The 16,268-nt window shown below is 42.3% G+C and overlaps 1 protein-coding gene across 2 annotated transcripts in view; it reads left to right on the top strand.

Annotated features, from left to right (window-relative positions):
• The window catches only part of tnmd (tenomodulin), a 72,543-nt gene that overhangs the window by 33,509 nt on the left and 22,766 nt on the right, over positions 1 to 16,268 (top strand). For both annotated transcript variants that reach the window (XM_030110834.1, XM_030110826.1), the window contains exon 3: positions 9,469 to 9,609. In XM_030110834.1, coding sequence (XP_029966694.1) covers positions 9,469 to 9,609 — 141 coding nt within the window. The remainder of the gene's footprint in view (positions 1 to 9,468; positions 9,610 to 16,268) is intronic.

Here is a 16,268-nt window from a genome sequence, read left to right as displayed (position 1 = left end):
TGTCAGATAGCATAAGCTAAGGTTACCTGAGAACAGGGACAGCAGCTCACACGCAGCTCATATTTTGCGAGAATTCCAGATGGAAAAGTGTTAACAACACGGTGGGAATGCAGATCAGGGAATCCGCCTCCTTGATCTGCAAGCTGTGGTCATGTTATATTATTTCCCGCTGTGGATTCAGGTTGCTGGATACCGAAGGACCCTCAGGGTTGGAGGCACTGCCTCATGGTTCTAATATCTGGTGGATGAGCTCTGTGCTCACCCGGTTAATAACTATCAGGGCACCCGGCAGGTGGTGCAGGAAGAGAGCCGCACCGTCTCACTGCTCCCACGCATGACCCTGACCTTAAAGTTACTGGACATACTTTGTAAAGGATTAGTGTGGCAAACAGGGGGAAAAAAAACAACTTTAGACCATAAACAGTGGTACTTATCTACAAAAATATTCACAATTCGATTATGTTGTCGGTTTCTGATACAGGGCGAGAAGAGAAAAAAAACCCTCAAGGAGAAAAAAAAAACAAAATACAGATACAATCAATTTGTTTCTTGCGAACATAAATGCAAAGCAATATGTAAACATTGATTGATTTATCTTTTTTAATGGGGGTGGAGGCATTGGCTGCATGTATCAATGCAAGAAGTTAAGCTCCCAATATTTCAGCACCACGGTCAGCTCAGTAGAGTCTCACATGCACAAACCTCAGTCAGATAAAGGTTCAATAGGAATAGATTGACATATTCAACTAAACAACAGTCCCCCAGAACTCAGCCGCTACGAGAAGCAGAGGAAGTGTGAGACTTTAACAAGAGCAGCGCATTTGATCATTTTGCTAACAAGGGGACTGGCAGCCCCACTCATCCTCCCTCAAATCGCCCGCTGAATGGAAGTCTCAGAACTTCGCTCAGCTCTCTGGCCTTAATGGACTCGTTAGGGATTGCGGGGCAGGTCAAGAATCACGCGAAGACAATCCAGCGCTGATAAGTTCCCCGACTCGTCAAACCTCAACATTTAACAGCCACGGACTCCTCTCGAGCAGGCCGACTGAAAAATGAAGCTTAATTGATGCCTGCAAAGCAGCGACACACTACGAAGCGATATCACAGCTTCCAATTTCCGGGGTATGAAACATCATTAAGGAATGGCATTTAAGAGTAGCTGTGGAAGTCATGACGAGATCTGGAGGAGCGGGGGAGAGTGGCGGATGAAAGGGCGCGTCTGAATGGCAGAGCAACACCCTGGCGTGACTGCGGAGGCGCCCCGTGTCAGGAGGCGTCAGCTGGCGAAGGATCTGCAACGGAGGAGCCGTCAGATGTAAACCTTACCTGTGACCCCGTCACACAAGTGAACATCTGCAGTATGAAAAGCACCATCTGGAAACGCGGCAGTAGATTGAGTTAGAAGATTCATCAACAGACGTACGGAGGTTGAAGCTCGACGGCGATGATCATCAAAGACCATGTTGGGGTTTTTAAAAAAACACCAGCTTTTGTAGAAAAAAAATCAACACGGTGAGTCGAGGAAATGTACAGTCTCTATCGTGAGCACAGTCAAGACTGCGCAGAGAGAAAGAAGGAAGAATGATCGAGTTTGCAGAGCCAGGGCTCAAATATTATGCATTGTATTGTTTTCTTACGGTAATTTGTGACTCGGGTGCATTCATACAAATCAACGTACCAGACAGGATCAATCACTTTGACCCATTCGTCAAACACTCCCTCACTGACACAGAAAAGATGATTTCTTACATGCAAAGTTCTCAGATACCAGTGAATGCAACTCGAAGTTCAGAATTTTGCATCAGGAGAGTTTGAAATGTGGGCAGAGCGAGATGAGGGCTCAGTCCATTTTAAGAATTGGTAGATGAGACTTTTCATTTCAGTTGAAAATGTTGTGTAAGTGGGGCCTGATTCACACCCACTCAGGTTAATATTGAAGATAATCTTTATCCAGTCTGCTCTGAGTAAATTTTAGCTGGTATGTCCCATTGTTTAAGTTAAAGGTCAAATCACTCAGAGTGCCTTTACAAAGATAAATGCTGAATTAATTATGTTCTGGAGGTAAATGTGAATGCTCAGTTATCGAGGCCTCATATCCTCATTTGTAGTTTCAAAGTTGACTTTTTTCCCCTCAATTTAAGCAAAACTGGGATCTTTCACGAGTCTCAACCAAGTGAACAAGCATAGCGTCCTTCCCCATGCTGCCCTGAGCCTGCTCACTTTTTGCAAGTGCAATCCACCGAAACACAAAGTCCAATATGTACATCTGTGTCACAGTGTCTTAATGTGTACTTTTGACTTTTCGTATTGGAACTTACTGGGAGTTAGAAATGCATTTTCAATGGAAGGGGACAAAACCAAGCAAGCAGTGCTGTACGACCAATTCACAAATTCCAGAAAACCAGTACAAGCAGCACATAATGAGATGTTTTGAAACCGCTTACCTGAGATTTTTTTTTCATTAATTTTTTTCGGCGTGTAAAAAGAAAATCTGCATAGAATCCCACATTATTCATCAAACTTAAAAAATGTATTCAAAATTTGATATTAATAACCAATCATAATATTTTACAATTATAATACAAATGATATAAGGAAGAATTTTAGGGGGAAAAACTGAACAAAGAAATGTGTAAGTAACCAAATGTTTGCCAACTGAAGGGTTAAAACCAATAGTCTGTCTCTGTTTCAAAATCCAGCAAGGACTTTATAAGCATTAAAACCAAACAGGACAGGATGTTGCTGGTTTGACCGTCGGAGCCGCTGCCCACCTCGATCTATCACAGGGCTGCCGATGGCTCCCAGGAGGCCCACTGTGCACCGTGCAGCCTCCACACCACCTTTACCCACTCGACGCCTCTCAACCTTTCACCCCCCCCCCCCCCCCCCCCCCCCCCCCCCGCCCCCGCCCCCGCCTCCCCCGCCATCACCGCCCCACCATGAGTGACGGGCATCAGGTTCCAGCCGAATGGAGCCGCTATCTACGGGCCCTCAAGGACAGCTAAGAGGACATATTGTCGTCGGCTCATCTCTCTCATTCCCACAGCTGCCTCCTCAATAGATGCACAGACGCGCACGCACGCGACCAACCGCGACCCGCTCACCTGTAACAACATCTACGTGACCTTTGCTTAACGTCCTCGGGTGCGACACCAGAACCCATTCGCCCAAACGGCGCCGCGGGTCTGGCCGCGCCTGCCGCTTCTCATTCACTCCTTTCACCGCGAGTCTGCGTTTGAAACCGTCTAGGAGGCGGCTGTTGAGAACCACTTCACACGGAAACCTTGAACACAGGAAATAAACAAGCCATTGTCTGTGCAGTCTTCTGCGCAGATCGCCTCTCTCTCCGGAGCTCCGGTGTTTTCCTGGCCGTGGAGACCTGAATCCTTCGGCTCGTGGTGAACGGGCCATCTGAGGCGTCTTGATGTGAGGGAAGACCGGCTGTTCTGGACGACCATCACACATAGTCGGAGGCAGTTTTTCAGATAAATAACAGCGGTTCAGCTCACGGTGATGCTCTTTTTGCAATCAGTGTGCGTTTCAACACAGCGCCATGGGTTGTTGGTTGTGTAAAGTTTAAGTGTTCAGATGCAGCTTTTGAACAGAGACATCCAAAGACGTCATTGTATTGTTGTCTTTGCTTTGCTTCGTATGAACTAAGTCCGCCAGCTGTTTGCGCTTTCAGAAGTCGCAGCGCTGGTGAGACAACAGGGAGCCGACGCTGAACTCCGCATTAGAGGCCACTGCTTATACCCGCAGCAGGAAACCTCACATGTTGGCAGGAAAATCTTTGGAAAATGAAAATGTCAAATCCCAGAAATCATCAGATGCGAGTTCAGAGAGCTCTGCAGATCCATTAACAAAGACAATTCCCTCTTCCAGAGGCAGGCTAGGAGCAGATGTACTATACACTGTATTTATACTTTTTACAGTTGCATTATTAAATTATATATATGTGATATATTGACATGTTTGTCTCGTGCTTCTTTTGAGTGACAGCAACTGGAAATGTTTCTTTGCAAAGCAAAGAAAAGGAATAAATTGATTTCAAATTTTCTGAAAGCATTTAACTTCATTGTCACGTTAGCGTGAATCTAATTCTTACTTCTTAATGCTGACAAGAAAATCTGAGCTAAATTTTTTTTAAAAAAAGGAAGGAAGTGACAAAGTCACAGATGTCGATCATCAAAAGCGTTTGAAGCTAAATGTTTTGATGACCGTCGACTGTTCCAGGTCTGATCTCATTTATCTCTGGTTTAACAAAACAGGTGCGTTCAGTTGGGGGGGAAAAAAATCAAGTTTGATCACTGTATTGTTTATCAAACTGAGGAATTCATAAGATGGAGGCTCTCATTAGCTCTAACTACCTAAAGTTGCCAAACAATTGAAAATTGGACCACACACTTGTGTTGTGACTGACTTGGCATTATTCGTTCTCCTAAGAAAGCGTATCATCTCGTATGGTTTCAGAATGACTACGCCGTGATCTCGCACATTTCTGACTCCTGCTGCACGTTGCGGATTGATGTCGGACTCTTCACGTATAACCCAGCAACAGCCAGTCCGCCGGCAAAACTGAAACAGTCAATATCACTCTAACCAGCAGTACGCAGTCCGGTGTGAAAGGAGGTTTAGATTAATGAATGTATTCATTGAAGAGACGGGTAAAAGACGGTCAGTAAAGGAGGCGAGTGACTGAGTAAGCTGTCTGTAGCTAATTTACACATATTCATAAATACAAGTAAATTTAACACCGACTGGTCTCAGATTTAGTCGATAAATGTTTGAATTTTAAAATGTTGAGTTTTTAATTGTCTACTCATTTCAGGATGATGAAAGTTTGATGATGAATAAGTCTGATATTAATTTATGGGGTGAAAATAAACAGCTCCTTCTGTAATTACTGGCATCAGATCTGCACCAACGTATCAGCAGAGAAACTGCAAAGACTAGCTCCAGTTTAACGTCAGCCTTATGAAGTGCGACGTACGGGTCATATGAAAACACGATGACTAATGCTTTAATTCTCTGAAAAGGCTCTCGAGGAACACAGCAACTAAGTTTGTTTGGGGCCACTTCTAGCTGATTGGAGAGACGTGAGCGCCGTGTGTCACATCTGTGGAGGAGCTGGTGAAAACATGAATGGAGCAGCTGATCTCCATCTCCTGACGCACGAGCGCCCGACTTAATGTCGTCCTCCAGTTCCTCTCGTCCTTCATCTCGCAGTCCTTTTCATCTCCGCCGGCTCCGCCTGACACGCTTTAGAAAACAATGAAAGCAGAGAGTCGTTGGGCCTCGAGCTGAGCTTCCCTCACTTAATATGGTCAACTTTAATGTGTGCGGCTCACATCGGTGTTTCATCTGCTGATAATTCACTCTGCAATTAATTCCACATCTATAGGTTAAATAAGATGCAATCGCTGAGTGTGGCTTTAGCCTCATTTTGTGTAATTTTCTTTGGGGGGCACATGGAGGGCGGATGCTCAAATACAATAAAAAAAATATCTCCATCGTCCATCTTCCAAAGCGCTGTTAGACAAAATGGGATTTTAGAGTGAAACCACCTCAGACTGTCCTTCAAAACGGGTTTGGAGGGGCAAAACCTCCACTTAGTGGGAGATCTTAGCATTTCTGTGGCAATATAATGACACGACTTTCATTTCTTCCCATACCTCTTTGTTGATGCTGCCTAGTTTGACTCCGTCGTTTTTACATTGTCCTGCACGTTTGGAGCTGTAGATTTTATTTCATCCAGCTTCCTGCCTGGTGTGCTCTCAAACAAAGATCTCGCAGAGTGCCACATGAATGTCACAGTGGTGAAGCCGCTGAAAGCCCGACGAACGTCTCTGTGACCGAATTAGCTCTGTATGGAGACTGAACATAAATTGGAGCTTTTCCTTTGCGGTTGGCCTTTTATCTGCCTGTTCGGTGTCATAAGGGAAGCTAATTAACTTTCACAGTCCCTTTTTTTTTTTTAATTCTTGGAATAGTTTAACAGCCAAGTGACAGACTCAGTGAATTCTTATTTATAAATGAAACAAAAAAATAGTAACAAAAAAAACAAGCCCTCTTTAAATCTCCCTCTGCGTGTTTTTAAATATAAATAAATGACGAACATAATGAGAGTCGGCTCGAAAATCTTGTAAAACTGATCACCATTGTTACGCTGAGGTTTAACACTGTGAAGTCTTCGCCTTATTGCAACATAACTCACGCCGCATGTTTCCCAATGTACCGAGAATCAAAAGAAGCCATACAGAGGCGATTCATTTCTATTTTCAGAATGCCAATTATTGTGCACAGCAGCAGCTTTGGCTATTGAACCAGTTGAAGTCAAAGTGTTGTAATACATTATTATCTATTTCAACCTGGTGCGGCGGGGAGATTCTCACTGCTGGATTTTCATCAAAAGAGATAGCCTGCTGAAAATGTAATTCACTGTTTTAGTATAAATCAATAACCCTCCAGAATCTATTCCCCCATTCCACCTTTATGTTAATATAAAAGAAATGCTCAAATAGAAGTTTAATTCACCACACGGACTTGCAGACTGTTTAATAGCCCCAATTTTATCCATAACTGCTCAATTGACACTTAAATTTCAAGCCCATCTTAATTTGGCTTCTCCTGACAATTTTAACTTCTACTTCTCTTTGGCGCCAAGGCTACTGTGACCCACGTTAATGGAGATTTATAGGCCACTGCCATTCTAACAGTGATCCTCTATTAGGAATTATATCCTATTTGATCATTATTACACCGTTCCCCTTACAAATAAAAAAAAAGAGAGAGAGAGAGAGGAAAAGAGAGCAGCCGTCGCTGTATATTCAAATTTCCTGGAAGATGAGCATTAGCAGGCAGATACACAACATGTGTGAGAGTTCAGAAGTGAAAGTTAATTTTGTGTCAGCCCGTTAGAGGACATTCAGATGGCTGTGATGGGGTGGGGGGGGCGGGGGGGTATAAATCCTGATGGACTCCCATGTGAGTGTATTCATTAATCATGCGTCTCATTGGCGAGGCTCTGATTTGCCACAGAGACAGATGAAGATGAACTCAGCAATATATTTCTCATCATAACACAACCCTCACATAAATATTAATAGCATATTTTCAGCTGGTGGGCATGAATCATTTTTCAGACAGGGAATTTTAAGCGCCATCCATGCGTGTCGGCGAACAGTACATAAGCAAGCCGTTGTGATAAACAACACCGCTTTAAGGCAACACTGAGGAGAAAGCTTTAACTGTACAGGAGATTTAAAACGACTTTGTTTAACTTCCTTCAGGCGAACTTCCATCAGCGCATTTTCATATTTGACCTCTGAGCTTTTCAAACATTTTGATATCTAGAATCACAGCTTTTTTAGATCTTACTTCATGGAAGCAGCATTAGCAGCTGTTACTTACTGACAGTTTTTTTTTTCTTTTTTTTTTTTCCCCCAAATATTGAAAATACTGAGGCTGCAGTCACGGACAAACACGAGGAGTTAACTGAAACATCAAAGCTTTGACAGTTCAACACTGATACAATGAGCACGGTCATATTGGAGATACATATTTGTCAAGTAAAACATTGGGACCTGATCCCAGAAGGGTCAACTCTGCAGAGAACCATTACCAGATTGTTACATTTCCCTGCAGCTCCACTGTGTGACTTTTGTTTTTGTTTTTTGTGTTTTTTTTTCCCACTTCTTTCAGTTTATTGTTTCGGTTTTATGATCTGCACAATTTCCTGCTGTTTTGGTTGACTCGCGCTGCTCCAATCAACCTCATTCTGTGATGCAGCAGGAAAATTATTTACTGCAACAAAGCGCATGAGAAAGCCCTCATTCTGCTGTCTGTGCTCGAGGTGCCGATGATCTGTGATCAGTGCACTTTCTGCCGGGGGCTCCGGCACACATGCGAACCGCAGGATAGATGCACACCATTAATTTGTTGGATTTTGTTTTACAGCCTTTTATTAAAATCGTAATTTAGCGAAGCGTCTTCTTTATTTCTTGACACACACAGTTGCAGACAAAACATTCAGCTGCACAAGCTGATAATTCTTCTATCTTATTCTATTTTATTTTAATCCACCCTTGTACGACTCCACTTCATCTTATTTAGATTGGCACAAATGACCTGCATAAGACAAACACCGAGAAACAAACTGTCACACACTTTCACATTCAGATCTATGGACTGCAGAAGGAAATCGGCGAACACTCAGGAGAACATGGCAGCTCCACATGCTTTTAACTGGACAGCTTCCTTTTTTATATTTACTGATTACTAAAAACATTCAATCTGTGTCCAAAAACTGCGATCTGACCATGATCCACTCAATTTTTTTCAACATAAAATGTTAAGATATCATGTGAAAAAATGTTGCCCTGCTCACAAATGGAAAAAAAAAAAAAAAATCAAGTAATTGCAGCTTTGACAGATTACTAATTTGTGAATTTTTTGTGGATTTAGCATATGAATAGATGATTGTCTGCTCCAAGTTGCCCTCATTCCCATCAAGATAAACACAAGACCTTCGCCGTCATGATACTAGGATGAAAAAAGTTGCTGGATTTAGATATCAAAACCACTTCATGGAAAGCAAATCCTTTTTATTTATGCAGTTTAATTATTAAACTTTAATCCACGTTTGTGATACTATCAGCAGGTTTTGAGTATGAACTTGATTCCAAACACTGCTTCACACAAACTACATGAATGAAAACCTTTGTGTGTGACAGTAAAGTTGTCATACAGATTCATGTGTAATGTCTAGCTGTGTTATAATATCCCATAATTTAGAATATAGCCTATAGAATGTATCACTAAACTCAGATTTCTTTAAATATTCTCGTCTCGTCTCATATGGACTGGGATTTAATTGCACTTCATCATCTTCTCTGAGTCTGAGGTCGCATCAGATGTTTTCTTATTACTTAACGCATAAAAAGCAAAGCAGAACAGAAAACATTTACAGTTTATTCGACAGTTGTGACTCCCGACTTTCAACAACCTGTAAAAACATGTTGATCTCATTCACATGTCCTCTGATGCCTTTTTGTGTGTGTCTGCATGAAGTTGTTTTTTACTGGTAATCATTCATTTCCAGACCCTGCGTGCAGCGCCCTCATTGACTTCTTTGTTTTTCCATTCAGGCAAGAAGCTTTCAGTGAGAGCAACACCAGGCCAGTCAGGACTGAAGGAGTGTGAGATGTGCTCTTGAGAAATACTGTTTTAGGTGGTTAGACAGATATGCAGGAATGTTCTTTAATTCTGTGTGTATACCAGCTTATATAAGCAGCACTCAACTTTTCTTCCTCGTACCAGCCCCAGATTGGCTCAAGGAAAAGCTGTGGACTCTTATTAGCGTAGAAAAAGCCAAAAAAAGCATCCATCCTCAGACCTGCAGTGGATTCTTATGATGGTTTTCTTTGACAAGTGCAAATCTAATTTGTGTGTAAATTTGTGTCGCCGCAGGTGTACGATCATCAGTACAAAGCCGTGCTGGACGGCGTGGAGACAGACAGTACAATGGAGATTGACCCGGGCCAGCGTGTGGAGATCTTCAGGATGGGGAACGGAAGCCACGAGGTTCTGGAGGTGCACGACTTCAAGAACGTGAGTCGAGGTTAAACATGGCCGCCTCAGCTGTCCTGTGTGCGGCTGAGAAGTGATGCCATAAACTGTGTCTTTTCCGCAGCAGAAGGAAGGATTGCAGCGTTCCCACTCTGCCCTTTTCACAAAGACGTTTATCTGCTCTAGAAATCATATTTCCCTCTTCCACAGTCTGTTCTCATCCTATTGTCACTCCCAATAAAAGCAGGTGTGACAAACCTTGTAAATGTGAGAAACACAGCAATACAAATCATACACACTGAGATGTTTAAAGAATGAAGAAACGCTGTTTTTTTAATGCTCTATCCACAGATAGCATCAGTAATTGATACTAAAGTGGAGATTTGTTATGTTTAAGCACGCACAGCAGCTCAGACAAGACTGATTCTTTCAAACATTAAAAAAAAAAGGAAACGCTTTCTTCCATTTATCTCTGTACAGCAACTTCTTTACAACACAAACACCATTAAGAAGCCAATCTCAGTTTGTTCCTCGCACCTTTCTCAGCTGCAATTTTGTCTCCGGCAGAACTCATTAACTTACCTTTCATTCCCAAAATCCCGCTCAAGTGTGCAGGAGGTTACGCGCGCCGCACCTCAAAGAGGCGGCTGTGCAGCCCGACTGCGTTCCGAACGCTCCCGCTCGCACCTTGTTATTCACTGGGAACGTGTTGAGATGCCAGGCTGAATGTTACAGGATACAACTTATCCTGAGCGAGCAAACACACACACACACTCCCAATGGTTTCGTGAAACAGCTTTAGGGAGGAAAACATCACAACTAATGCATGTGTGTGTGAAGTGCTCTGCTTGAGATGCACATTACTTACTTAGACTTGTCAAGTGCCCATTAAAAAAAATAAAAAAAAAAATCTGAAAACTATTTGAAGATTTTAAGTTCAGTGCTGTAAATGTAAATCAATGCAAATATAAACCATGTGAGCAAAACAAGTGTGTGTGCCGGTGAAAATAAGAGCACGCACAATCGTCTGTCGTTTGTTCCCATAAGTGAAGCACATCCCCTGAGAGCGAGCTATATTTGTTTCAGTGCTTCGACATGGAGTAATTCAAAGCTCCTTGTGGCAAGTAAGTGGAAGCTTGAGCGCTACGAAAGAATTGTCAATTGTTTTTTCACACAGATGAGAATTATAGCAAATATACTGTAGAGCAGAGGCGCGTTTAACAGCAGAAAAAGAGAAAAGAATTAGAAATAGAGGGCGTTTGCGAAGTGTTAACTTTTTTGTTAAAGGAAATTGAACAAAGCTCATTGAAGAAAATCAAATTTAAAAGTTTCAGAAATTTTGGAATTCATACTTTTTTAAAGGAAATCTGGAAGCAAATCAGAATGGAATTAAAGCAGAATATAACAACTGAACGCTGTGGGAGAGCGTTGACCCCATCTCGCCCTCCCACACGACCTCACAGGGTCACTGATGGCAGAAACCCACCGAGCGCGGATCCCTCCAGCGACCGCGATGCACACGGTCAACCTCACCAGCGCCCTCGAACCCTCTGGGTCTTTTTTTTTTTTTTTTTTTCTGTTCTTCAAGCCGGTTGGACGTCCACACGTGGCTGCAGAACCGGAGCTGTCAGTCACCGAGAGAACCGGAGGTCTTTTCCATTTCCACCTCTCGCAGTCTTTCAACAAGATATAGGAGTGTTTTTGTTTCTTCTCTCTATAAGACCAAGAGTGACTGACACCTCAAAAACATACAAAAGAAACTCATAAGAATCTGAGCTGTATCTTTGGCTTATATCTGTTTAAGTTTCTGTCAATATTAGGAGAACGTCCTTCACGTGATTTTTGTTCCTCATTAGGTTAATGGTTCAAATGAAGCTGCTGCACCATGTTTGTATGAATTCAAGTGACGCTACTGCTTTGGCTGTTGTTTCTGTGGTTGACAGGAATGATCATTTTGATTCACACTGGAGGATTAAAACCAAAGCTGAAGGCCACCACTGTCATGTATACGTTAAAACAAAGGAAGCTGTAACTTGTGTTCTGGCCGCAGCGCTCCCCAGAGTGAGGATCGTGTGTCTGAAGCCATGAAGCCTTTCTGTTTCTTTAAAAACTCAATTAAACTGATTTTATTCTGCTGCTCTCATTAGAATTGCCACAAAGTGGCTATCTACGCTTAAAGCACAAATGGTTCCCACTCCTGATTGTTACACTTTCAGATTCCATATTCAGGACTATTCTTGCAGAATCTTGACATTGGAAAATTTATATTTTTAGGATTAAAAGCAAATATAATTTCTGGCGGTCTTGTTTAATTATCTCTTTTTTAACTTCTCCTGCACAAAAAGTTCCTGTGAACGTCTCACGGGACGACGACTTTAAACAGAACTCCCTCAAAGATCATTTTCATTTAAAGGACTGGACTAAATTTCACCTGAGTCACTCTTTCCAGTTTTTTTTTTTTTTTTTTTTTTTTTTTTAAACTTGGCCTTCTTCCCTTGTTATCTCTTCATTTTAATCATATGTAAAGTGAGAATATTAGGTAATTCCCTCGAGCCGTGCCTGCAGCTCTGCAGACCTTCTGACTGTTTAAGTGGTTCAACAAGCCAGCATGAAAGGAATCCAGCTCCTGGAGTCTGTGGCGTCCTCCAGGAGACGCCGCGGCGGGACGACCCCAAGGCTGAAAGATTTATCCAGACTGTGTGGCCCAAAGCCAGTCTTCACACTGAAGAATACTTTCATCTAATTTCCAGATGTTGGTATTATTATGTCTCTCATGGATTGTCCTGCCAGCGAGCTGCTGGAACCTGCTGCAGCCGGCGTCCGGGAGGAGAGGCGCAGCTCCGGACGGATCCAGTCCAGACACTCAGGAAGACACAGCCGGACAGAGGAGCCGCCGCATGTGAAACAAAGCATGGCCGTGTTTCTTCTCAATCCGCTCCCTGACCTTCTTGATGAGACATAACCATCAGACGTCTCTGCCGCCGGCCTCTCCACTCAGCCAGATTTGGCTCCGCTCAAGTTGAGGCAGCATAAGCTGTCAGTCATCACTTTTAGCTTCTCGCTTTCAAATGGCATCTCGCCTGAAGCCTGAGGTAGCCAGCATCCATAAATCACCGCAGATGCTGGAAGAAACAGCTGGTGAATGCAGCCATTCTGTAATAACTGATATTTGTGTTTATGATGTTGTTTTTCAGAGGATTTAATTCATTCTTCCCTCTCACTTCTCATCTCGTGAGCATTATCTCGCTGAAAAACCGCCCGTCGTTAACATGCATCACTTCCACACGTCTCACTTTAGAGACATTCGGTTCGTTTCCACGGTCATGAGAGGAAATCCGGTCTGATGTGGGGAGGGTTGAGTCCTGATTACTGACAGAATGGATGCTGGTGACAGGAGAAAGACACAGGATATACTTTTGCATTACTCAGTACACAAATTCATCCTCAAAAACAAGAAAAAATAAAAGACATTAATGTGGTTTTTCAGTTCAATCACCTTTAAAACTCTTAATGTGTTGAAGATTGAACGGAAAATCCGGTGAGCACAACAATACGAAATTACCTCAAGCACTTTTTCTTCTTTCAAATTTAAAAAGGGAGAATTTTAAGATATATTACACAAACACCTTTTTTTAATGGTGATAAATTTAGCTGCTACCTTTCCTGTGCTGTGACACATAATTTTCTCAATCACAACATAGGATGTCTGGAAAGATTTTAATTTACATGGAATAAATTTAGAATTAACACATTTGTCACTTTCTCATGTAATTCAAACATTGTTCTTTTTTTTTTTTTCCTGATACTGCTTTAACATGCAGTTGTTCTTGAAGCACAGCTTCCACTGCAAATCACACAGGCCATCGATCCCCAAAAGATCTTTTCCTTTTCCTGTCTGCTCTTATATTTTCACACCTTCTCAGGGTTTTTTTTTTCTTGCAGCAGTTGCCCGATATCAGTCTAACACAATTAAATCAGCAACGAAAGCTCTCTCACTGAAGTTTTCTCCCCGTACGCCTTTCCAGCATCGATATTCTCCCTTTGTTCCATCACTCATATTTTATCTCCAGTATCCAAATGGTAAAATAATGTTTGTGGGTGACGACACCAGAGGAACAGTAATTATGTGGAGGAACTTTTCTCATTAAGACTCAAACGATCTTAGATAACTTAGTTAATATATGAAGGCTTTAGTGAGTTCCATATATCATGTTTTGTGACGACGCAGCTCGTTATTCCTTCATGAACGTCAGTGAGACCAGTCCAGATGAAAACCCCTCCAGATGAGGATTTAACTTCATAATATCTGGACAGAGGACTACTGAATAATGCAGTAAGAGGGCGCATTGACCTTGACTTTGTGCCACTTAAAATCAATGGGATCATTTCTGGTGAGCCAGTTTTTTTTTTCCCCCAAAATCAACCTTGAGAAGTGACAAAAACACCTGAAATCACAGTGACGTTCAAGTTTTCTTTCAAGAACCCCGTCCACTTCATCCTTGAGCCCGCAGAGCAATTTGTGCCAAATTGTAGGTTCCCTTGAAGCTTTTCCTGAGGTTTTACAACCACAAAAGGTCTGGCCACTGTGATCCTCCGCCCCAACGTTAGACCAATAAAACTCAAAGGTTTCATGTCTGAGTGAAGGTGAACATGTGCGTCAGGTTTGAGGGATTTCTCCCCGAAGGCGTTTCTGAGATATGGCAATAACGAGAACGGGGCTGACAACCTGGAAACATCATGCCTCTGGCCCACGGCTGTTGCCGACACAGAAGCATAATAACTAAAAGTTGAACGGTGCGCTAACTAAAGTGAGAAAGTTCCCGCAACCGGCCGGTTTATTTAATCGGTTCAGTAAATAAGACGAGAATGCTTCCCTGACATGGCTGAAACCTTCTCTTTCTTTAAGTTTTTTTTTTTGAGGTTTATGCCTGTTTTGTGGTTGATGCAGTCATTGCTGCCTACCTTTCAGATAGCCTTTAGCCATGAGAATGTGTCGGTCAGACGGGAATTTAAAGAAGAAGAAAAAAAAAAATCTAACCTATCTTCTACTCTACGCTCCGCTGCCTCCTCCTCTCACAGCAAATAAAACGGAAGCATCAAAAATTGCCTCGAGCGTTTCATCTGTCCAAAATTTTCTTTGGAGCCTTTCTGAAATTCATGACTGCAGGAAAGCTACTGATAATGTTGCGGTTCGCCCTCGGTAACATAACGTCCTGCTCGGGGTTCGTCTGATTGACTGTGATGTCCAGCTGCTCTGAGAGCGGCCATCACCGACAACAAAAGATGGACAATCTGAAGGAATGCGAACAAGATCATTACTTATTTAAACTCGCGCACGAGCAGCAGAGGTGCCCGAGAGCGTTTGTTATGTCATATACACCATGTTTAATCCGGAGATAAAAGTTACAGAACACTAAAAGTTTAATGTGCTTCCATATTTCTTTAACGCTGTGTGAAGAAATGGGATTAGGACTGTAGGTTGGTCTGGAAGTTGTTATGAAATCCACAAACAAGTCTTGGAAAATAAATATTTAATACCATAATCATCATTTTTACCTTGATTTTCACAGCATCATTGTAATAAAATACTAAAGAAACAACGGTAAAGAGCTCGGTTGCTTATAATCACCACTTAAACACAAATACATGTTTGATAGTATTGGAAATATTATCAATATTTAATACACTTTCACAATATTAATGATATTGATAATATTAAAGTTGCTATTGTAGAAAATCATGGAGAACTTTGTGCTACAGTACCTCAGGTGAAACAAATTTCCAACAACCACCAAGCTTTTATTTTACTGTTCGATCATTGATTTAGAGGAAACAATTAACAGGTTTCTGTAAACTGTTTCACACCAACTGCTGTAAAGCAGCTTTATAGAGAGTTCCTTGTCAGTTGCTGGTCGTGTGCTTGTGTGAATTTCACAGTGCTAATTTGTATGTATTGCATGTAATGAATGAGCAACCGTTTTTAAATACAATCATTTTCTCCCATAATATCAAGGCAGCAGATAAAGTAATACCTGCTGACACGACTTCAGCTATGAATAAACTGATTGATGCAGGCATTTACATCCCGCCTGCTCTGGTGAAAAGGCTCAGATGAGCATCTTGCGCATGGATATTTCAGCATTGTCTGTTCAAACGACATCGCTTTTCCATTTCTCATCCCCGTGTTAATGTGTCTTTCTTCATTTTCTGGTTGACCAAGCCCAGCAATCACTGTATCTCATCACGGCATCGCCCTCTCCTCTCCTGCCGCAGCTCGCCAAACACAGAGGACCCAAATTAAACAGAGACTCATCTCAATAAAGCCCGGCATAAACATCATGCTTTTGTGCTCGGGACCATTATTGCCCCATCCTTTCTCCACACAGATGAAATTACATGCGGTAGATTATGACAGCCATCACTTTGTATCATGTCTTTCGCGGCCGATATCTGGTTCTCGGAGTGACAGCGCCACAGAAAAATTCGAAACGGCGCCCACATGGTCAAGTTAACCGATTCAAAGGAGATGTCATAGCAATCACCGTGTTACTGTAATTAAATTTAGATTGAATCAAGTCCATCTTCATGGTGCCGCTCATACAATTTTCACTTGATGCAATTTTAAAGCAGCCGTGGCAGATGTAGATCCCGCCGTCTGTTCTAATACGCTGTGCTGAATGAGCAGCTCTACTCGGCAGAAA

This window comes from Salarias fasciatus, chromosome 2 (assembly GCF_902148845.1).
Source record: "Salarias fasciatus chromosome 2, fSalaFa1.1, whole genome shotgun sequence".
Lineage (NCBI taxonomy): Eukaryota > Metazoa > Chordata > Actinopteri > Blenniiformes > Blenniidae > Salarias > Salarias fasciatus.
Note: the sequence above shows the minus strand (reverse complement) of the source record. Positions and strands in the feature narration are given on the sequence as shown.